This window comes from Diplotaxodon limnothrissa, linkage group LG20, assembly GCF_057381915.1.
Source record: "Diplotaxodon limnothrissa isolate DT_005_m linkage group LG20, D_limnothrissa_male_GT1.1, whole genome shotgun sequence".
Taxonomy (NCBI): domain Eukaryota; kingdom Metazoa; phylum Chordata; class Actinopteri; order Cichliformes; family Cichlidae; genus Diplotaxodon; species Diplotaxodon limnothrissa.
In genome coordinates, this window is record NC_140615.1 from 5,434,973 (window position 1) to 5,457,678 (window position 22,706).

Below are 22,706 nucleotides of genomic sequence, written 5' to 3' on the forward strand. Positions count from 1 at the left end.
ATTATTTTAATTTTCATACACTCTCGTGTGCTGCACCCCATTGGACAGAGAGACTCATAGCTTTAATGTCGAGCAGCAGCGGGAGCCTCCTGCAGTGCACAGAAACAGTTCAAACAGCCTGACCTTTCGATAGGCTACAACACTCCCAGTGAAAGTGCCCAGGGACTGATGCCAACATCAAGTCAATGTGACATGATGGCAGCATCCCACACCTGCACCCAGTGGCCCACCGTCAGTGGGTGTAGTAACGAATTGCCTCTTATAAACCAAACATTTAAACCGAGGCCTACGAGCCTCTAAGCTCTGACAAACAGGCTCACAGCTACTAAAAAACAAAGTGTAGGTCAAACAAGAGCTCACACGAATTTCTCACTTACTTCCCAATCCTGACTTCCCTGAAATCAGCTGTTGCCCTGGTAACCTGTGCTGATGACAGTGGTGTGAAGTTTGTTTGGCAGCAGGAGCTGGGGAAAAAACGATATTTTATAAAAGGTTATTGCATCATTTATAAAAAACAAAACAAAACAACCAAACATTAAATTGTCCCTCTTAAAATACATGTCACATATAAAAGTATTCTTAGAATGGCACCTATGTTTTTTTTAATAGTCTTTTAAAAAGATGGTAGATATAAAATTCAAATTATCTTTGGTTGCATTAGGACACGACAAAGAAAGAAAAAGGTTAGTCCACTGACATAAGTGTAATTCTTTTAAATTACTGATACCAGTAAATATTATCTGCTTCCAGATGTTCAAATGTAGTGAACTTTTTAACTGCTGAGATTTCACAACAAAAGGGTCAATAAGCTAATCCAGATGGAGATAAAAATGACCAGGATTGTCACATCAATCCAACAAACATAAAACACTGGATACATCTCTGTCACTCATTTCACGTATTTAACGTGTAAAATCTTAATTCTAAACATTAGCTTAACTCTGCTAATACTGCTGCATTTAACCGTTCCGATAATAAACGCGCACGAACCTCCAGGCTCATTGAAAGGTGTGCCCCCAAACTATTTCCTGTTCAAAAAGTCAAAGTTATATCTAATAGCTGGAGGAAACCGTTTTTTGAGCCCCTCAACCTCTCTGGGCAGGCACAATATCATACAGACTGAATAAAGGTTAATTGAATTCCGCATTTCAATGCGCTTCATTCGTGAGTCCCCAGAGGGCGCAGTCACACCACACAAAACTCTCCTGCCTGTACTTCAGAATGAGCTACAGAGAAAACTTGCAGATAACCTTCACGTGGTCTAAACATTACAGCTCAAAGCTTTAAGAAGTAGACTACATTTATTTAGACGAGCATTACTTCTGGGAACACAGGCAGAAATAGGCTACATAGCAGGTTGAATGGAGTTGACTACATTTCCCGTCAGCCCCGTGGTGAGCGTCAATTTTCCCTTTTCAGCAGGGTTTTCTTGGTCCGCAGCTGGATCAGCTGGTTGGACGCTCCGCTGTGCGGCAGTCACTTTTTGGGGGGCGAAAAAGAACATTTGGTAGTTTTTATTGGACTTTTTCACCGGAAACGCTGGATTTGGCTCCTGATTTTCACACAGTTTTCATATTTACTTTCTTTCTTTTTATTTATATGATTTTAGCTGTAAGTGTCGATAAATTGGATTAAAGTATTTTATGATTTGAAAAGTTATATTTGATAGTCTCCTGGTAGTGAATGGCCTGGAGCTGTGCGAGCTCAGCAGCATCAGACTGTGGGTTTAGTTGGACTGAGGCTCCTGTGCCAACGCCTTTCCCCCCCTCTCTCTCTCGGCTTCGCCCTGCGTTGGGGAACTTCAGCTCACGCCGAGCTCAGAGCTCGTTGGACGGTGTTTTCAACTTATGAGCTGCTGAAACCACAGTCCGTCGCCTAAGAATTCGTTTGAAGGAAAAAATGGGGTGCACGATCAGCGCCGAGGACAAAGCTGCGGTGGAGAGGAGTAAAATGATTGATAAAAACCTGCGAGAAGACAGAGACAAATCCTCCAAAGAAGTGAAACTACTTTTACTTGGTATGAACTTTATTTACAGTCTCTCTCTCTTTTTTTATGTACAGCAGATGTTGTGTCATCACACGACTGTATGAGAAGTCCACTTTTAATATTCACTTCTTTAGTGTGGGATCGTTTTAGGTTTTAGGTTGACTCCAAACACTCCTCCCTCCCCCTCCTCCTGTCAGCTTTAAGCAGCTGCGGCTCATCGCTTCTCCTCTTCCTTCAGAAGTAAACCAGATGTTGGTGGTGAGAGGGCAAATGCAAGTCCTTAGCCACCTCACTGGTTTTCAGTCTGTGTTGCATTGCTGAAATTGGGAGTACTTGCCCAGAGCTGACAAGTGTTGTCACTTGCCTCGGGTCTGTTTTACATCAGTGCTTACAGATTTAGAGCTGCAGGTAAAAGCTGGTCTGGGGTCAGTCTGTTCTGGTACTTGAGAACAAGTGCATTTAAAATGAATTGTATTGGAGCTTCTGAAAGAGCTGAGCTTGACATTATCACAAGTTCATGGACAAAAGTGTCCACCTGTGATGAGCTGTGCTGCACTGGCAATCTGTGCATACAGCCTGCAGCCACACCAAGACTGATATGCCTGCATATGCAGTTAAATGAATGAGCAACCCAATCAGTTAATCCGCTCATTATTTAAGGTCTGCATATTTTTAGTGTTCTTCACCTTAGTCATTTCTAAATGTAGTAATTTAACTTCTTTTAGAATCGTTTTGTCTTTAGCCAAAGCAGTTTGTTGCTGTGGTGAATTTCAGGCAGAGGATCCTGCCGACCACACAAAAAGTCAGGCCTTATCTTCACAGTGTGTGCAGATTTCAGCATGCTATAACTGTATGCTGTATTGTTACACTGTCACTGTGGGTGTGGGGTATTAAATTAGCCTAGTCTAACAAGGCTTAGTGTTTTTATTCTCTGTGCCTGTGGATGTATTTCATGGTGTAAATGTGTAAGAACAGAGAAAGATCCTGTAATTGAATATGATGTCTGTTAAAATTTTCATGTAAATACCATCGGACTTGCCTAAACTTGAGACAACAGGGTAGATTCTTTTGTTTTCCATTCTGGAAAAAGAAGGAGAACGTCAACATCAAAAAGCTCCATTAAAATTTTATGGTCTGTTGATCTGGGCCTGCCCAGATTTGTGGTATTTTGTTTCTAAACTGAGCAGAGAGACGACTCTGTGATATTTTTTGTGCCATCTGTTGTTTAAAACAAAAAAAAGACTTATCAGTGCAGAAAGTGAACCAACCAGACAATTAAACATCCTTTACTGTGTTTGACCTTGCCTAAAGTATTAGTATAACAGAAAATATCATATCGTAAACGCTCCCAGATGAGCAACATATTAACTTTGCTGTTCACACTCATACTGAATGCTAATCGCTGTCATTTCAATATAATGAACTATATGTGAAGATGATCACAAGAATATGATACAGAGATTTAGGAATGGGCGTAAACCAAAGCAGAAGAAGAGTTATGGGTCGTAAAACTAAAGGAGAGAGGTGGAAGATGTTGTTTGTCACTATATGAGACCGCTGTCTAACACACAGTTTTATTCACGTAACAATATCATACGTAACATACCATTCTTTGGGTACACTTTGCTAGTAGCAGGTATAATCTCCTGTTTTAACTCTTCATGATTCAACAAGGTGCTAAAAAAACATTCCACAGGGATTTTGGTTCACATTGACATGACAGCATCACACGGCTGCACATTCATGATGTAAATCTTCCTCCACGTCCCAAAGGTGCTCTGTTGGATTGAGATGCGCAGACTGTGGAGGCCATTTGAGTGCAGTGATCATTGTTATGTTCAAGAAACCACTTTGAGATGATTTGAGCTTTGTGAAATGACCTGGGGCGTTATTCTGCTGGAATGACCAATCAGAAGATTTGTACACCGTGGTCATAATGGCATGGATAGAGTCAGCCACTGTACTCAGGAAGGCTGTCGCGTTTAAACAAGTGTGAAAAGAAGTGTGTCAAATTCTGACCTTACTGTCTGAATGTTGCAGCACAAATTAAGACTCATCATCATTTTTCCAAACTTTTATTGTGCAATTTTGGTTAGGTCGTATGACTCGTAGCCTCAAGTTCCTGTTCTTAGCTGACAGGAACGGCACCCGCATTGGTGTTACGTTGCTGTAGCCCATCTGCTTCAAGGTACAACATGTTGTGTATCCAAACGTGCTCTTCTGCATACCTTGATTGTATCCAGTGATTATTTGAGTTACTTTTGAGTTGCTTTTCTTATCAGCTCTAAACAGTCTGACCTTTCTCCTCTGACCTTTTGTATCAACAAAGCGTTTTAGCCCAGAGAGCTGCCACTCACTGGATATTTTCCCTTTTTTGGGCAATGCTCTGTAAACCCTAGAGATCATCGTGAAGGAAAATCCCAGTAGATCGGCAGTTTCTGAAACACTCAGATCAGCCAGTCTGGCACCAACAACCATGCATGACGTTCAGAGTCACCTAAACAACCTTTCTTCTCTATCCTGATTCGCAGTTTGAGTGTCAGCAGGTCATTTTGATCATATCTGTGTGCCTAAATGCATTGACTTCTTGCCATGTGATCAGCTGATTAGATATTTTTGTTAAAGAGCAAAGTGGCCAGTGAGTGTTAATTTCGTCACGCAGCAGGATGCCAGAACATAGCGCTGTTTGTAAATTACAGTTTTTAATGATGGTGGAAAATCTACTCATAAAACTGTAGAAAGTGTTTATTCATGATTCAGCTTGGACAGTTCAAAGGAACAAATGAATTTGTCAATTACTGTAACTGTGGTGGTAAATCAGAAAGATAATCAAAGGTAAAGATATTGTCTGTGATTTTTTTTTTTGGAGAGACAAAGTGTAACGTAATACCCTGAAATAACGTTTTGTTTTTTAGGCACCACCCACTTAACCTCACTTAACATGAATATTTTCCACTAACAGGAACTGCACTGTGTGAACATTTGCGGTTGTTGATCAAGACTGAGATGATTTTCATGCTTCTCTATATCTGATTTCCTGCTTTTCCCCCCTTGTTTGTGTTCTGTGTCACATTCTGGATAGAGGCATTTTTCTCACAATGAGGCAGCTTTTCCATCAGTGCGCTGTCCTTTGTGTCTGCAATGATTTTTTGTACCTTGATTTAAAAGATAAGACAGAACTAAACTCTGCCAGTAAATCTACTTACTGTATTTTTTGAGCCATTACTGCCCACAAGTGTTAGGTTACCTTTTATTTTTTCTCCACTGTTAGGTTAATAGACTACAGCATGGCTGTTGTTTGGGAAAAAATAAAGCTGCTAGGTTAAAAATAGATTCCACATGAAGTCACATATGTGGGTTTTGGATACACACAAATCCTACCAGCAGATATACGAGGATTGACTTCAGGTGGAAAAATGTGGCGCTATAATACTAAATTCAGGCAAAACTCTTACTGTATGGAAAGATTTATTGTCAAATTTTGACCTCAGAGATTTTTCCAGGCAGTGCCCTTCACTCCCTGTCTGTACGGGAAGAGGAGAGTTCATGGGAAGAACAAAGAGGACTTCAGCTGCTGTGCTTTATTCAAAACCACAAAACCTTAGAGCCAGCTAACCCATCCAATGAACAGTCTCCTATTTGACCACAAACAATTTTTTTTTTTTAAATCTGCATTTCAGATTGTTGTTAAATGAGGCTTGGTTTGGAGTCTAATTCCTGCCTGTGTTTCTGGCTCCCTGTGTAAAGTTGGTTTTTTAATTGGCAGCAGGCCATGCTTGACAATCAGCCAAAAATGCCATGAATGAGAGAACTGGTTGCTGACAGAACTGAGAAGTGGGATCAACACACTTTGTCTTCTCCCCTCTGTCTGATGAGCCCGATGAGCATAAATCTCTCTGGCTGCTGACAGCTTAACCAAAGAATTCATGGATTTTATTCTTGCTGGCCGTCCATCTGAACACGATACTGTATTCTGAGCCTCCTTGACAAACTTCATCTGCTGTAGATTCCTGACTGGCAATGGGAATGTGTCTCATTTTGAGGGATTCATTGTGTTAAGACAATGTAGCTTACTGGGTGTTTTAACCTCCTAAGACCCAAACTCTTCCATTGCATGCATTTTTAATTTCTGTTTGATATTTGGGCTGATTGGGACCTGATGAATGTAAAAACAAACAATTACCAGATTTTTTTTACCTACTTTTTGTTTCTAAGAAAATGAGAGCCACAAATGAGGATATTAGTTTAAAATTTTGATAGAACAGTAGCAGTATAATGTCCTCGTAAGTGGATATCAGGCTCTGTAGAGCAAAATCGAGTATTTTGGTCTAAATAACCCAAAATGTGATGTCCACATATGTGGACGCCAGGTCCTAGGAGGTTAAGGAAGAAAGCAGTCGCCCATATTTCAAAACATTTAGTTACATTTACAATAATCTTTTTACTTTTCTTTTCTTTTTTTACGTTAATGTAACCTTTTGTGAAGTGACTACACAGCTCAGATGACGATGACAATATTTTCCCTGTTGGCTTCTCCCCTCACTCTCTCACTGGCGTGCCCTCATCTTTGTTATATTCTGTGCAACGCTTATTGGGAAGCTTTCTCAACACTTACACTTACACATGAAATTGTTTTGACTAAAATATTATTGTATGCACCTTACGTGTCTTTTGTCAGGTCCGCTCACACGTACACTGAAAAAAAGGCCATGTTGGATTTACTTGATTCAATAATGGACATTGGTTGCACACAAACGTTTTGCTTTGGCAGAAACTTAAACAACTGAGTTAAATCAACTCAACTTATTCATAGTCAATAAACCTGTGCATTTTGTGTTCATAAAACGTGATTGAAACATGTTTAGATGAAGTAAGTTGAGCTCTTGGAATATTTTAATCCTTCACAATTTTGTCATTTTATTTCAACACTATTCAATAACCTTTACCACAGTACTACTTGATCACTTAAATACTACATGTTGACTTCATATTACATAATGTTCAACAAAGTCTAGAGTCTGGTTAACATAAAAGTTGAATGGGTCTACAACAACTAACATCCTCCTATATCCTGGTTGCAGGGGGGCTAGGTTACGAGGCATGGTACACACTGGACAGCTCACCAGTGAATCACATAGAGACAAACAACCGTTTGCATTAACATTTATGGTGAATTTAGAATCACTAATCAACCTAAGCTAACTCTTGTAACTGCATGACTTTTAACTGTGGGAGGACACCAGAATACCCAGAGAGAAATCAGTGCAAACTAGCCATATTGTGGATTTGATTCCAGGACCTTCTTACTGTGAGGCAACAGCACTAACCACCATGTCACCAATCCAGGCTGGACATAAGTAGGAAAGCTATGATTTCAAGGCTTGATGCGGAATTTTCTGTACGTTTTTGTCCTTGACATGCAGGTTAAAACACAATAAAAAGCAATAGCATACACGTTGTGTGTGTGTGTGTGTGTCTGTAGTTGTCTGCCTCTTGTAACTCTAGTGATTTTCTCCAAAAGTTGATTCTGTTCATCTGGACGTAGCGTTTTGTGGGAGAAACATTTCGTCACTCATCCCACAAAATGCTACGTCCAGATGAACAGAATCAACTTTTGGAGATTTACTTTCCTGGATGACTGAGAATGCATCAAGACGTTCTAGTGATTTTCCTGCAGTTTGAAATCTCATGTGATCTTGTTAATGTTCATGAGTCCAGCAACTAACCACTCTTACTAGATTGTATCAGGTCATCTCAACAAGAACAAATTAAGTTGTTGAATTTCGTACAGATCCTACATGATTTAATTACGTTCAAGATAGAAACATGAAAATTTTGTGTTCAAATTACAAGGTAGACTTTTTTTTAATGTAACAACCACCCAATTTACTTCTTTCGGTTTACCAAAAAAAGTAGAGGCAGCTGTTCGACTTGACTGAGATGGATGCCTTCCTCAAACCACGATCCAAAGCGTGCAAGACTGAAATCCCTTGCAGTGTCGCAAGATTTAACATTGCTTTAATTTTATTGACTTACTTCACTCGAACATGATATGAAAAATTTAATCTACCCGCTCTGCATATTATGTAGTTTCTACACTATATAGTTACACTTAACTTTAAACCATGAGGCAATTGTGCTAAATACACGCAAGATGCTTACATAAATCCAAGAGCTGGCCAATCCCTTTTTTTTCAGTGTAACATGTGTAAGAACAGGTGCAGTTAGCTGTAAAAAGCAGGAAAAGGTGGATCTAGGTGACTGAATAATGTTCGTCTATGTATGTATGTATGTATGTATGTATGTATGTATGTATCTATCTATCTATCTATCTAATATAAAAAAGAGAAAAGGATCATCCCCTCTCATACTGCAACATTGGATTTGAGCCAGAAAACAAGTTTATGTTTGTTATTGGAGGGGATGGGGGGGGGTCAACTTGCTGACATCCTGTTTGATTCATATTCTGTATTTTTATGGCCTAACTGCTCTCAAACGCCCAGACCAGCGTGATATCTGGGACTGTCTCTCCAGTGGAAAAACACAGTTTCAGCCAGAAGCGTGACAACTGTTTCCTGTTTGGGTGATTATTGTAGAAATACTATAATGATTGTTCATGTGAAATCCCTCCCTACTCATCATCATTACGGTATCATTTATTATAATGGAAGCTTGGTGCGGCTTTGACATCACCACTGCCATCAGTTCATTGTTTGTCGCAGATTCCCACTATTTTGAATCAAGTGCACCAGCTCATCGAACGACTCACTGTGCTCCTTCACTGTTATCTGGGCTATTACGGTTTGCAGTAAGCAGTTAGCGTCTCATTCCTCTACATGACGTTGGTGACTGTCTATTTCCGGTGATGAAGGAAAATTGAATGTGCTCATGCTGAGAAACTGCTGAGTGGTGCAGCCAGTTGATTTCGAGCAAGTGAGTACTACATGACTGTTTGCACTCCCCCCAGGGTCCAGTTTGGTTTCTGAAATTCATCACAAAGAAGCTTTTTTCCTGGTGGTTTTGGTGCAAACATGCCACACACTGTGGGATGTATGATTAAATGAGATGGGATTAAGTTCAGCTGTTATGAAAAGCTGGTGTGATCCATGTGACAGGGGACTAGACTGTAATACATTCTGTAGTAGCTTTCATGTTTGTATTTATTTATTTGTTTGTAAATACTGTCCATTTTTGCAGGTGCTGGAGAATCTGGGAAAAGCACAATAGTTAAGCAGATGAAGTAAGTTACAACTTGTGTATCAAACGCCTTCTTCCTGGAAGAAACCTTTATTTATTTATTTATTTTATTTATTTATTTTCTACATTGGTGAAAGACAGTCCCAGCTCCTCGTATAGCTGCAGCACATTTTTATGGGAAAGCAGATCTGGAGCCTCATTGCGCTCCACTCAGGGCCTTTGTGAATAACATTTTAAACAATGGCTTCAGAGGCCGGTTGTAGCCTGGCAGGGCCTGAATAGAGCCCCCCAGTTCCCACATTAGCCATGCTGTATGCTCAGTGAAGCTGAAATTCCAGCATTAACGACAGTACAAGCATTAAACTTTCCTAATGTGCAATTTGCCCCACATTTGTTAAGGCCACATTGTTAACACTGTCAAATATTTACACGAGCTCTAAAATCCTGTTTGGATTTTGTGTCTGTGTCAGGATCATTCATGAAGATGGCTACTCAGAAGAGGAGTGCAAGCAGTACAAAGTGGTCGTGTACAGCAACACCATCCAGTCCATCATGGCCATCATCAGGGCAATGGGCCAGTTGAAGATAGATTTCGGAGACGAGGCGCGAGCGGTAAGCTAACTGCACTGGGTCGACATAAAAGATGACGTTCAAAGAGAGAATTTTACGATGTGAGCAGTTATTCGTGTTGCCAGGATGACGCTCGCCAGCTGTTTGCCCTGGCGAGTTCAGCAGATGAAGGGGTGATGTCCGCAGAGCTGACCAGCGTGATCCAGAGGCTGTGGAGCGATGCTGGAGTTCAGGCCTGCTTCGATCGATCTCGAGAGTACCAGCTCAACGACTCGGCTGCATAGTGAGCACTCACTTCTCCACATAGATATTAGATGAGCTGACACACAGATGACTGCAGTCATAACACAGTCAATATAAATCGGTTTCTCAAGAAAAGTTTTATCATTGCATTTTCTTCGTCACCTGGAGTGTGACAGCTTTGACTAAAAGCTGCTCTCCTGCTTCATGTTTGAAACACAGAGAGGCAAGATGTGTCTTGTTCCTCGAAGTCCTGTGTCGGCTTGTTGCACAACGGACTGCATTCCTGAAACAGGGCAAGAAACGAAGGAGAAACAGGCAAATGGAAATTGCAGCCCTCCGCTTAAAGGCATTTGGGCAAAACAGTTTGTTATTAAAGTGAAACTCAGAATGAGAACACCTGATGGGAAGTTTGAGCTAAATATAGCTTAGACTTTAATTACCAATCAGACGAGGATAAAGCTCAAGGTTCTTTTGTGCTTCTGTAGCGTTTATATCACACTCGTCCTGAAAAGAAAACGTAGCGTAGCTTAGCGTGAAGGACACACTCTCTTTGTTGTCAAAACAGGCGGGCTGTCATGACTCTGTGTCCACACTATGAGAAAAGAAGAGCCTGTAGAGATAGACTGTTTATACTCAACCCAAAAGGAGTCAGTGTTTATCATCCACGAAAATATGAGCCCATATTTAGTATCATTTTGTGGCGTCCTCAGATGTGTGCATGCAGGATGATCTCCGCATGACCAAACATTTGTTACTCTGCATTAAACTAGCATTTTTGGAAATATTTGGCAATAAAAGAAAACAAACAAACAAACATATCATATGTATGTACAGATTTTCAGCAGAGTATTCAGCAGATTCTGTTGTGGAAAGCCTAAAAATGTATTTTACACCCTGCTGAATGCATACTACTTTTTTTCTGTCCCTCAGCTACCTGAACGAAATGGAGAGAATCTGCCAGACAGATTACATCCCAACTCAGCAGGATGTTTTGCGCACACGTGTGAAGACCACCGGGATCGTTGAAACTCACTTCACGTTCAAAGAACTCAACTTCAAGTTAGTACAGCTTCATATTGCTCACAAAGGGCCTCCTTTGGGCGACTTATTGAGCAGCTCTTGTCTATACTGGTTTACTATATTTATAAACATTTACCTAGATGTCTTCATTGTAGACTCAACAGAGCAGTTCCCAACACAGAGAGCGGATTCTACTTCAGGAAATAAGGACTATTTTTAGGCTTTTCTTGTTTATGTTTTTTATGTAAATTGTAATGGTCGAGTGCAAAAAGACTTCCCTGTGTGAAACAGTTACATAACACAAAAAGTATTTGTGTTAATTAAAGAGAGCAATGCCCTGTACACTTCGCAATTCATCCTGCTATTTCAATCAGCAATCACATCATCAGTAAACACTAGTGGGCTTGTTCCAGCGGCACCCGTACATGCCCATGCCATAACACTGCCTCCACTCTGTTTGACAGAGGATGTTTTATGTTTCTCTCCATACTTTTTTCTTCCCATCATTCTGGGACAAGTTGATCCTGTTTTCATCTGTCCAGAATTTGTTTCCCGGCAAAGTCTGTTCTGCTCTTCATGTTCTTGAGTGTAACCAGTGGTTTGCACCTTGTTGTAAACCCCCTGTTTTTCCATTCTTAAAGGTGTCTCTCAATTGTAGACCTTGACAGCTAGCTTGTTAAAAGTGTTGCTGACCTGTTTAGATGTTGCCAAATGTTTGGTTTTTTTTACCATGGAAATAACTCTGTCATTGTGCACTTTAGTTGTGACCTGTTTCAGGTCTTTTGGTGTCGCTGAGCTGGCCAGTCCGTTCCTTTTTTTTACAAATAAAAAGGCTCGCTTTGATCCTATATCTGTATAATAATAATTACAACAACAACAACAATAATAATAATACATTTTATTTAAAAGTGCCTTTCAAAACACTCAAGACAACTTTACAGAAAATGAGCACAATAATAAAACAAAGTTTAAGAGCATGGAGTAGTTATACCGAGTAGGCTATCTTGAACAGGTGGGTTTTGAGGGTGTACTTAAAAAGGGGGAAAGAACTGATGTATCTAAGGTCAGGGGGTAAGTAATTCCAAAGTCGAGGGGCAGAGCAACTAAAAGCCCCCCCACCCACCGGGATGGGATGAAGATCTGTACCAAGTCAGAGAGATATGGTGGGGAGAGAGAATGAATAGCCTTAAATGTGTAGAGGAGTATTTTGAAATTAATGCAGAGTTGAACCGGGAGCCAGTGAAGCTGCTTCACGATAGGGGTGATGTGGTGAGCAGAGGGAGTCCTAGTAATAATACGGGCAGCAGAGTTCTGGACACGTTGAAGTTTGTTGATGAATATACCCTACACACACACACACACATGTATATGTATAATATATATATATATATATATATATATATATATATATATATATATATATATATATATATATATATATATATATATATATATTAGGGGTGCAACAATACACAAAATTCACGGTTCGGTTCGGTTTGATACTTTGGTGTCATGGTTCGATATTTTTTCGATACAAAAAAAACGTTCATGCCTTTTTGTCATTTATTAAATTTTCACGGCACATTCCGCACCACATCTCTGTGCGTTCATCATTTGTTTGAAGCCAGCTCACCTCCTGCAACTACTTTTCCGAGAATACGTGCTTCTTTTGTGGTTCGGACTCCTTCTGACATTTCTTTGGAGGTGGAGGAACATCACAGTAATTGCTTAAAGGAGCTTCTTCGACATCTTTAAGAGTTCTAAACAAATGTCTGTCCTCCTCCTGAAAATCTTATGTATGCAAACACGCGTTGCAACTTCTTATCTTGTGCCTGTTTTTTATTTTGACAGCGAATGCGCACCTGCGGACCACTTATGTGCAGCCTTGGTTATTTCGCTTGTCATATTGCAGCCACAGAAATTCTTTTGTCCATGAAACCATAAAGCTGCACTTTCTTTTTGCCTTATGGTCTGATTTCTCATAACTTTTCCGTTTTGTGGTAAGCTTTTCTTTGGCTGTCACTTCTTCACCCTGACCTGTCTTATTTGCAGAGGTGTGGACTCGAGTCACATGACTTGGACTCGAGTCAGACTCGAGTCATTAACTTTATGACTTTAGACTTGACTTGAAAAAATGTTCTAAGACTTGTGACTTGACTTGGACTTTTATACCAATGACTTGGGACTTGAATTGGACTTGAACCGGTTTACTTGAAAAGACTTGATATTTTACCCCAAATATAAAATTTAACATGCATATTATATAGAGATTGAAAATGTGACGTCATTCACGGGTAGAACCGCAAAGGATTCTGGGAACTCGTGGCAAGCGGTAGTAGCGCACGCAGGCTTTCAATTAAAATCAGTCACACAGCGATAAAAAGAAACACAAAAATGTCAAGAAGCTGTTGTATTATTAACTGCAATAGCCGGTCGCATGACAGCCACGGGAAGCCGACGGGTAAAGAGATCGGTTGTTATCGGATTACGTCGTTGAGGAGAAATTGTTCAAGCCATGTTTCCGAAGTGACAAAGACGCGACGGATGGCCTGGATTGCAGCCATTCAAAGATCAAATATAACGTCCCAGAACACTCCAGCTCACAGGTTAGTCTGCTCCAAGCATTTACACGAAGGTCAGTGTTTTTTAGTAGTTAATACGTCATTTTCATAACATAATTGGTGATATAGGTTACAAGCAAGTCTGGCGCTGAACAGAAATTGTCGCGCTATGCTCCTTTATTTATTGTGCATAAATAGTGAATTGTCCTGACACAATATTGCGTTTCGCTTCTGTTATTATGGTACATTGACAAAAACATATACTTTTATTCACAGGATAAAACAGGTTTTTTGTATCACTAATTGCCCAGTACGATTACAGCATACAATATTATTGTCACTGCTACATTTCTGTAACGCGTACCAGAAATTATTTCCACTACTAATTAATTACCGTTGAGCTCAAAGGTCCTATTAATAAACGGTTAACGAATGTGTATTTATGACGACGATTTGTGAGACTGGTAAACTTGTGATACGTACGATGGTCTTTCGTTCTACACGGTGCATTTCAAGGTCCTGCACCCATCTGTCGGTAAACTGTACCTGGGCTTGTTGCAGTGACCTGAAGTTACTAAACTTCATGAGTGTATGCACTCACTCCAAGAACCGTATGATTATAAATATGCATATAAATATGCTACGATGAGATAGCTGACTTCATCTAACTAGCAAATGTTGTCCAGGCTACGTTGGTGATACAGTTTTTTTTAATGTGTATGATATTTTTGTCATGCGATTTTAAAGCCAGTCCTACAACCGCATCCAAGAATAACATGCAGCTTATCTCAGAACTGTCGGTGAAAATTATTCTTGGAGCTAGGTTTAATTGAGCTGCATTTTAAAGAGGTGCAATTTCACAATTTGTGTATATTTTCTAAGTTCACTATTTTGTCATGTGTTGAGAAAAACACAGATTTTAAAATTACATGGTCTAATATTTACATTTAGCATATAACTGCAACATTCTTTTTTCTTTTCTTTTTTTTTTAAAGACTGGAAAGGACTTGAAATTCAAAGTTTCAGACTTGTGACTTGACTCGGACTTTTACACCAGTGACTTGAGACTCGACTCTGACTTGCCTGACATTACTTGAGACTTGACTTGAGACTTGAGGATAAAGACTTGAGACTTACTTGAGACTTGCAAAACAATGACTTGGTCCCACCTCTGCTTATTTGGCTCAGCAGAACTAAAATATTGTGGCGAGCTCAGACAAGGAGGAGACGAAGGTATCGTTTGGTCTTGCTTCCCGTGAGCTAGCCAGGGAGCACAGCCGTTTATTGACATCTGCAGAAGAACACTGCCGCTAGCTAACTGCTCAGCGCGGCAACAGCACAGCAACAACAACAACAACACACAGGGCGGAAGGACACACCGTCGCAGCGAGAGGGCGTCACCCGTCACTATGGCAACATAAACAAAACATAACTGTACAAACAGAACCCCGAACAGCCCTGACCCACTACATACCCCCCACCTAAGGGGTCAGTCGTCCCCGACGACCCCATTACCCCACACAAAGTCCAGCAAATGTCCCTCGGGTCAGAACATGGGGTGCCACCATCATCCCACTTCTGACACAAATGTGGCGAGCTCAGACAAGGAGGAGACGGAAGTATCGTTTGGTCTTGCTTCCCGTGAGCTAGCCAGGGAGCACAGCCGTTTATTGACATCTGCAGAAGAACACTGCCGCTAGCTAACTGCTCAGCGAGGCAACAGCACAGCAACAACAACAACAACAACACACAGGGCGCCCTCTGACCCCCGAAGGACACACCGTCGCAGCGAGAGGGCGTCACCTGTCACTATGGCAACATAAACAAAACATAACTGTACAAACAGAACCCCGAACAGCCCTGACCCGCTACAATATGTATCCTGCTGCTTTTACACACGCACTCACATAAGCTCAGCGATTCTCTGCGCGATCAACCTCTCACATGTTTAAGCTGCGGGAGGTTTCACTTGTCATGTTTGCATAGTAAGCTAACGATTGATAAGACGATGTCAGAGGAATTGGTGCGCAAATTATCATCACTCACCAATCAGTGCTGTCGCTCTCTATACACAGTTCACGCGATTGCAAAGTGAAAGCAAAAAACAAGCGCAAATTCAAACGCGATTTCAATATGTCACATATTGACAGTGGCTCACCGATGCCAATGGCATAATTACCCAGCTACATTTCCGAAAGAATGCAAAAGCATTGACATATATTTTTCCTTCCTACGATAGCCTGACGGGCAGGGCAGAGATAGATTTTGGTAGCCCGACTGGAAAAATCGCTAGCCCCGGGACGTCGGGCAGGAGCCCTGTATCTGATTGAGGAATCACTCATCTTTGGAAAAGAGAGTTTATTACAGAGAAATGGCTCTTTCCAAAATAAAAGCTATACTATACGCTTCTTCTGGGCTATATTCTCAGCAGCATATTAAACATATCAGGTCCCCATAAGAAGAATCATGTGCTAACGGCTGTCTAAATGACTCGGGTAAAGTTTGTAGCATGCGTGCTTGTTGTTTTTGTCTGCTTCCACTTGTCTTTGCACTAGGATAATGTCAGCATAAATGTGCAGTCATATTTGTTGTGTTCCCACTAGTGCTGTCAGCGTAAATCTCGTTGAAATGACGTTAACGCCACAACACAGCAAATCTCCGTTAACGAGCTACCGCGGATCGCCCATGCATGGGGCTGGACGGCCAACACGTTAACGAGCTAACTGTGCTAACACACTAGCTCCCACCCATGTAATTGAGCATTGCGTGGCACATCCAACATACTGTTTTACTTTAGTCCATGACGCGCTTACCTTCAGGGTCATACGTCACATGAAAACCAAAATAGTTCCAAACGCCAGATCTGAATGAGGGTGGGGGAGGTTCAATTTGCCATGTTGCAAGGAGAGCTTAACTTCTGTCTCGCTAGCTTGCCCTGTGCTCAGTGAATCTGCGTTCGACTACTCCGCCTAGGCTGCACTGTCGTCGGGGACGACTGACCCCTTAGGTGGGGGCTATGTAGTGGGTCAGGGCTGTTCGGGGTTCTGTTTGTACAGTTATGTTTTGTTTATGTTGCCATAGTGACGGGTGACGCCCTCTCGCTGCGACGGTGTGTCCTTCCGGGGTCAGAGGGCGCCCTGTGTGTTGTTGTTGTTGTTGTTGTTGTTGCTGTGCTGTTGCTACGCTGAGCAGTTAGCTAGCGGCAGTGTTCTTCTGCAGATGTCAATAAACGGCTGTGCTCCCTGGCTAGCTCACGGGAAGCAAGACCAAACGATACCTTCGTCTCCTCCTTGTCTGAGCTCGCCACAATATTTTAGTTCTGCTGAGCCAAATAAGACAGGTCAGGGTGAAGAAGTGACAGCCAAAGAAAAGCTTACCACAAAACGGAAAAGTTATGAGAAATCAGACCATAAGGCAAAAAGAAAGTGCAGCTTTATGGTTTCATGGACAAAAGAATTTCTGTGGCTGCAATATGACAAGCGAAATAACCAAGGCTGCACATAAGTGGTCCGCAGGTGCGCATTCGCTGTCAAAATAAAAAACAGGCACAAGATAAGAAGTTGCAACGCGTGTTTGCATACATAAGATTTTCAGGAGGAGGACAGACATTTGTTTAGAACTCTTAAAGATGTCGAAGAAGCTCCTTTAAGCAATTACTGTGATGTTCCTCCACCTCCAAAGAAATGTCAGAAGGAGTCCGAACCACAAAAGAAGCACGTATTCTCGGAAAAGTAGTTGCAGGAGGTGAGCTGGCTTCAAACAAATGATGAACGCACAGAGATGTGGTGCGGAATGTGCCGTGAAAATTTAATAAATGACAAATTAAAAAGGCATGAACGTTTTTTTTGTATCGAAAAAATATCGATGACACCAAAGTATCGAACCGAACCAAACCGTGAATTTTGTGTATTGTTGCACCCCTAATATATATATATATATATATATATATATATATATATATATGTATATGTATATGTATATATATAACGATGGCCTCTTTAATTTGCACCGACATATTGAGAGTTCCAGGGAACAGCTATCAAATCCGAGTTCAACACTTGGATTCAATCACACATCTTTTATGTGCTTAATTTGTTATAGAATAATGAGAGAACAGGCCTCACCTGGGAATGAAACATCTTTGTAGTCACAGCATCAAAGATGCTCAAAAATAAAATGCTGATAAAACACGATTGAAAAATAAAATTGCTTAGTGGATGCTGTTTTCACAAAATCATAGACCTGGTTTCGACCTCTTACATAACTCACAAATGCTGCTGCTGTTGAGCTCAAGATGACCCACCTTTGTGGCTGTTAATGGAATTACATCGCTTCAGTCCTTTCACATTATTACATTATATAGCTCCTGTACTTATAAATATTGGTAAAACGTTTAGTGTAATAGCCTTCCTGGCCTCCCTTCATTTGTAATCCCATAAAAATGCTCAGGATCTAAAAATGTGTAATCACTCGATTGGTGTTGAAAAACGCGGTGCTCTCTAATTTCATTTCGGCTTCAGCTGAAAATCGTAGTATAGATTAGGCCTGCCTCTCAGGTACTCAGGTGGAGAGCGAGGCACAGACATGAGATGTGAGAGTGCAGACATCAGCGTGCCCCGTGTGTGTGTGTTGGTGCACATCCTTGTAGAAAACACACAAAAAGACATCACAACTGTAATATGAGCATGAAAGAGAATGTTTATGCAGTAACTGAATCTGTTTGCGCATGTGTACGCAGGATGTTTGATGTTGGAGGTCAGCGCTCAGAGAGAAAGAAGTGGATCCATTGTTTTGAGGGAGTCACTGCAATCATTTTCTGTGTGGCCCTCAGTGACTATGACCTCGTCTTGGCTGAGGATGAGGAAATGGTAAGTGCACTGTGAAGCGAACACTCCGATTCTGGTCCACTTTATAAATCATAAAGCATAGGGTTTTCTTGTTGGCACACTGTTGGCCTTTTTTACATATCTTATGATAGAAGGAAAGGGAAAGATTGCTTACATAAAATGTGCAGGTAAGCCGACACAGTGTGACAGTGAACTAGATTCTGTGGCTTGTCTGTGTCAGTGATTGGCTGCACTTTCTGCAAGCACAGTAAAGTACGCTATTGTTGGCCTACTTCACTGTTTGTACATGTGGTACATTTTGTTCATAACTCACACAGAGCCGTTGGTTCAGGTCAACATAACTAGCAAGGGGTGGACGCCAGCTGGCACTAACCGGCACCGTGCCAGTCGGGTTTCTCAGTGACGGGACCCTAAAAGCAAAGCAGATTGATGATATTCAGTTTGTGTCAGGTCAAGATGTCCTCTGCAAGAAATGCCAATTAGGGTCACAGTCACATCTGCTCTTTCCTCAGAACCGGATGCATGAGAGCATGAAGCTTTTCGACTCCATCTGCAACAACAAGTGGTTCACCCGCACCTCCATCATCCTTTTCCTGAATAAGAAAGACTTGTTTGAAGAGAAGATCACCAGAAGTCCCCTTACTATCTGCTACCCCGAGTACACTGGTGAGACAAACATTAGTTTATGGAAGGTCTTATATGGTGTAAGCTTTAATGTTTTGAGAAAATATTTATTGTATTTTTATTGTATTTTATGTATTTGCAGTATATATATATATATATATATATATATATATATATATATATATATATATATATATATATATATATACATATATATATATATATACACACATATGAAGTTTTAAGCTGTGGGATATACTATACTCTTTTAAATAAGTGCATAATTGAACTAGACTGTTCCTAATCAGACAGTCTGTGTATGATGTTCTCTACAAAGAAAAACAGGTATAATTAGGTGATCCAGAGATCGTTAAGGGGATGTTTCTTAAACAATTTATTGTCTTTCACTGTAGGTGAGAGCACATACAAAGAGACAGCAGATTATATCCAGTGCCAGTTCGAAGACTTGAATAAACGAAAGGACATCAAGGATATCTACACACACCGTACATGTGCGACAGACACCAAGAATGTGGAGTTTGTGTTCGACGCAGTAACTGATGTCATCATCAAGATCAACCTGACGGAGATTGGGCTCTACTGAAGCTACGGCTGCCTTTCAGGTCAGCATGCTGAATTAATGCTTGAATATGAAGATAATCATTTGAAGATTTGAGGTAACTTTATTGATTATATGTATCCTCCTGGTACATTTGGATGGGCTGAGATTGGTGTATTCCTAAGTGCATCCATAGGTATAACATACAGGACCTTGAAAATTCTGTGCTGAGGTAGGTTTGCAGTTCACTTTGCTTTGTACTTCATGACCTGGGTAAGTTTCCTTCCAGATGAGCGCAGCAGACAATTTAAAAACTGATCTGGTAGACCGACGCCTTATATCAATACAGTTTTTATATGTGAAAAAAATGCTGGTGGTTATATCCATCTATCATGCACACACTCGCATAGATGATGGATGATGATGGATGCACTGGGTGCAAGTCAGCTGCAAATGCAAATGCAGTCAATAAATTCAAGGTCCAGCATCTTCCTCCAGTGGATCCTTCAGTCTGCTTGTGGATGTAAAGCAGTTTGGAGGAACCAGGGGTCAAACCCCTGCCTGTTACAAGCAGCTTATAAATGTTAATTTAAATTATATTATTTTGATGATAACCTTTTATTTTGGACATTGTGTGAGTGTATATATATATATATATATATATATATATATATATATATATATATATATATATATATATATATATACACACACACACACAAATATGTGCACAAGCAAAATAGTCTGATATTAAGTCGGAAATGCAGTAGAATAAAGCTCGTACATACTTGCTAATCTTACTAAATACTAATACTTAGTACTAACACTTACTAAAAAGCATGTTTTACTTTTTTTTTACTGAATGATGTTTGCTTTAGGTTGCTGTGAGTCTACTGGAAAACTGTTCCACAGTCATGTTCCACAGTTTAGGGTAGGATTGGGGTATTTGTAGTTAAACATGCTGTGTTCTGTAGCCTTGAGCATGCTAGTTCTGGCAGGCTGCTTCTACCAGTAAACAGTTACTGTTGCCTCTGCAAGCCGCTTTGCAAACCTACCTCCTACATTTAGTGCTATTCGTGCCATTTCTGTCTGAATAAATGTCATGTCTGTTGTCACTGATGCTCGAACTGTTCTGGTTTGCTGTTGCTGCTCTCTCTCTTTCACCAGGTGCTTTCCATGTCTTTGTTTATACCTGCAGGGAGGTCCCAGAACAGAGCCATACTGCCTAATATAAATGACTGCTGATAGAACAACAATCCTATTTTTACTATAATGTTCCTGATTGAACTATTAATGATAGCTTTTCATTTCCCTGCAGGTTTCAGAACAATCAGGACTTCTGGGATCTTTTCTGCAGAGGGAAAATTCAAAAGTAGGCGTCACTAAGGACTACGCTGCAGGACCTAAACTGCGTTAACTTTGGGACTTGCAACTGTTATCACATTTGTCTTAATAGATTTTTAAGATGTGGCGTGCTCTGAGAGGATGAAAGTGGGCAAAGCGTGTGAAATGATCCCTGTCATATTTAAGATCTTTGCATCACTCAGGCGGGTTAATAGTTTCGCTGTCATCTGCACAAGGACCAAAACTGACTGCCTGTTCATCAGATCCATCGTTTCATTTTGCAGTTTTTATGGCTAAAATGTTTATTCTGTTCACCATCGTGTTGCGTTTTGTCTTAGCTGTGGCACATTACGTTACTAAATATTTGCATCTGTTGTATTTTATTTTTAATTTTTACTTTTAGTTATGGAGAATTTCCATTTTTGGGGGGATGCATGAATGACATATCTTATGTATAGTACAAAGTTTTTTGTGATTAGTTTGATGTCAAACATAAAATATAAGCAGTTGGGTCAGGGATTAGTTAGCTGAAGTCTAAGGAACTCAGTAGCCACATCCATATCTGCATAGGTGTTTGTCTGTTTGTTTGTTTGTTTGTTTTATTTTAACATGAACACATTGTACTGAACATCTTTATTGAAATCAGTGAGTGAAGGGATTTGATTTTGATGTGCTGTTTTGTTTTTCATTGATCTTGCAATATAAATATTATGTAGCCTTTAAAAGGTCGATGTGCCGTCTTGTGAATACTAGTAAAGAAATATAAAAACTAAACTGTGAAACTGGGATAATAGTTTGATGAAGGCATTTAGATGCACACAGTACATGAAGACTGAATACTTAGGAAGACTGCTGCTGTATATTCTGCAGTAGAGCACAGTCCTGCACAGCCTGGTCCCAAAAGCAAAGTTCATCAAAGGTTATTACTGATTGGCCACATGATTAAAACCACTGAAGGTAAAGTGATGACATTTTCTGGTAAAACCCTGGATCCTGGGATTCATATAGATGCTATGTCAACATGTATCGCCTACCTAAAAACATTGCTGCAGACCAAGGATCAAGGAAGTAGCCTCCCTCCAGCGTGCACCACCTAAATTATCCTTTGAGCCTCCAAACGTCTTAGAAGTTCACAACAATAAGACTGATTCAAAAAGGACCCACCCTGCAGTCTACAGGACCCAAAGAACACCATAATACATCTGCAGATGTCTTATGTCCAGTGTGTCAGAGCTGTATATTGTTAGGCAGGTGTCCGATGGACGTATAGCTCACTTGAAATCTGAGCAGTTGTACTGGCCCTGTTTTAACCTCATAGCTCAAAGCTGTCTGACTGTTCTTCTGGTTTAAAACAAAATAACAGGCAACACTAACCAGATGCTATCCACTGTAAACCATATAGTCATATTCTCACCGAAACAGAGCAGAGACTGAGGTCATTCAGGTTGGAAACAGTATTTTTAGACTTCGGCGACACATCTGTATGTTTGGAGCTGAGGGTCAGTGTGTTCCAGCTGCTGCACACACAAAACAGCTCAAATTGTCTTTCTCTGCTGTCTCTGCTTGAGAGTAAAACCATGAAATAAACTCAAATGAGATGCAAGCTACGAGTCAACATGACAGCACACAGGAAAAGACTCTTTGAGACAAAATGTGCAATTTTTTATGTTCAGTTTGCAGGATATAGGTTGTGACATTCTAAAACTTCATGTTGTCAGCAGGTAACATCAGACTAAAGCCAACAATGTGTTGGT

At 40.6% G+C, this 22,706-nt stretch overlaps 1 protein-coding gene across 1 annotated transcript; it reads left to right on the top strand.

Moving 5' to 3' along the window:
- Window positions 1-1,648: 1,648 nt before the first annotated feature.
- gnai3 (guanine nucleotide binding protein (G protein), alpha inhibiting activity polypeptide 3) lies at window positions 1,649-20,980 on the top strand. Its single transcript, XM_085345123.1, has 9 exons — window positions 1,649-2,017; window positions 9,185-9,227; window positions 9,655-9,796; window positions 9,880-10,037; window positions 10,928-11,056; window positions 18,317-18,446; window positions 18,938-19,091; window positions 19,463-19,672; window positions 20,927-20,980. The coding sequence occupies exons 1-8, from the start codon at window positions 1,900-1,902 to the stop codon at window positions 19,651-19,653; spliced, it is 1,065 nt and encodes a 354-aa protein (XP_085201249.1). The 5' UTR covers window positions 1,649-1,899; the 3' UTR covers window positions 19,654-19,672; window positions 20,927-20,980.
- Window positions 20,981-22,706: the final 1,726 nt, after the last annotated feature.

Bases quoted from the DNA above. Each gene is read 5' to 3' on its own strand.
- gnai3 (XM_085345123.1), top strand. From the start codon at position 1,900: ATGGGGTGCACGATCAGCGCCGAGGACAAAGCTGCGGTGGAGAGGAGT. The intron at 9,797-9,879 runs GTAAGCTAACTG...TCGTGTTGCCAG, and splicing joins TCGGAGACGAGGCGCGAGCG to GATGACGCTCGCCAGCTGTT. The intron at 11,057-18,316 runs GTTAGTACAGCT...ATGTGTACGCAG, and splicing joins TTCAAAGAACTCAACTTCAA to GATGTTTGATGTTGGAGGTC.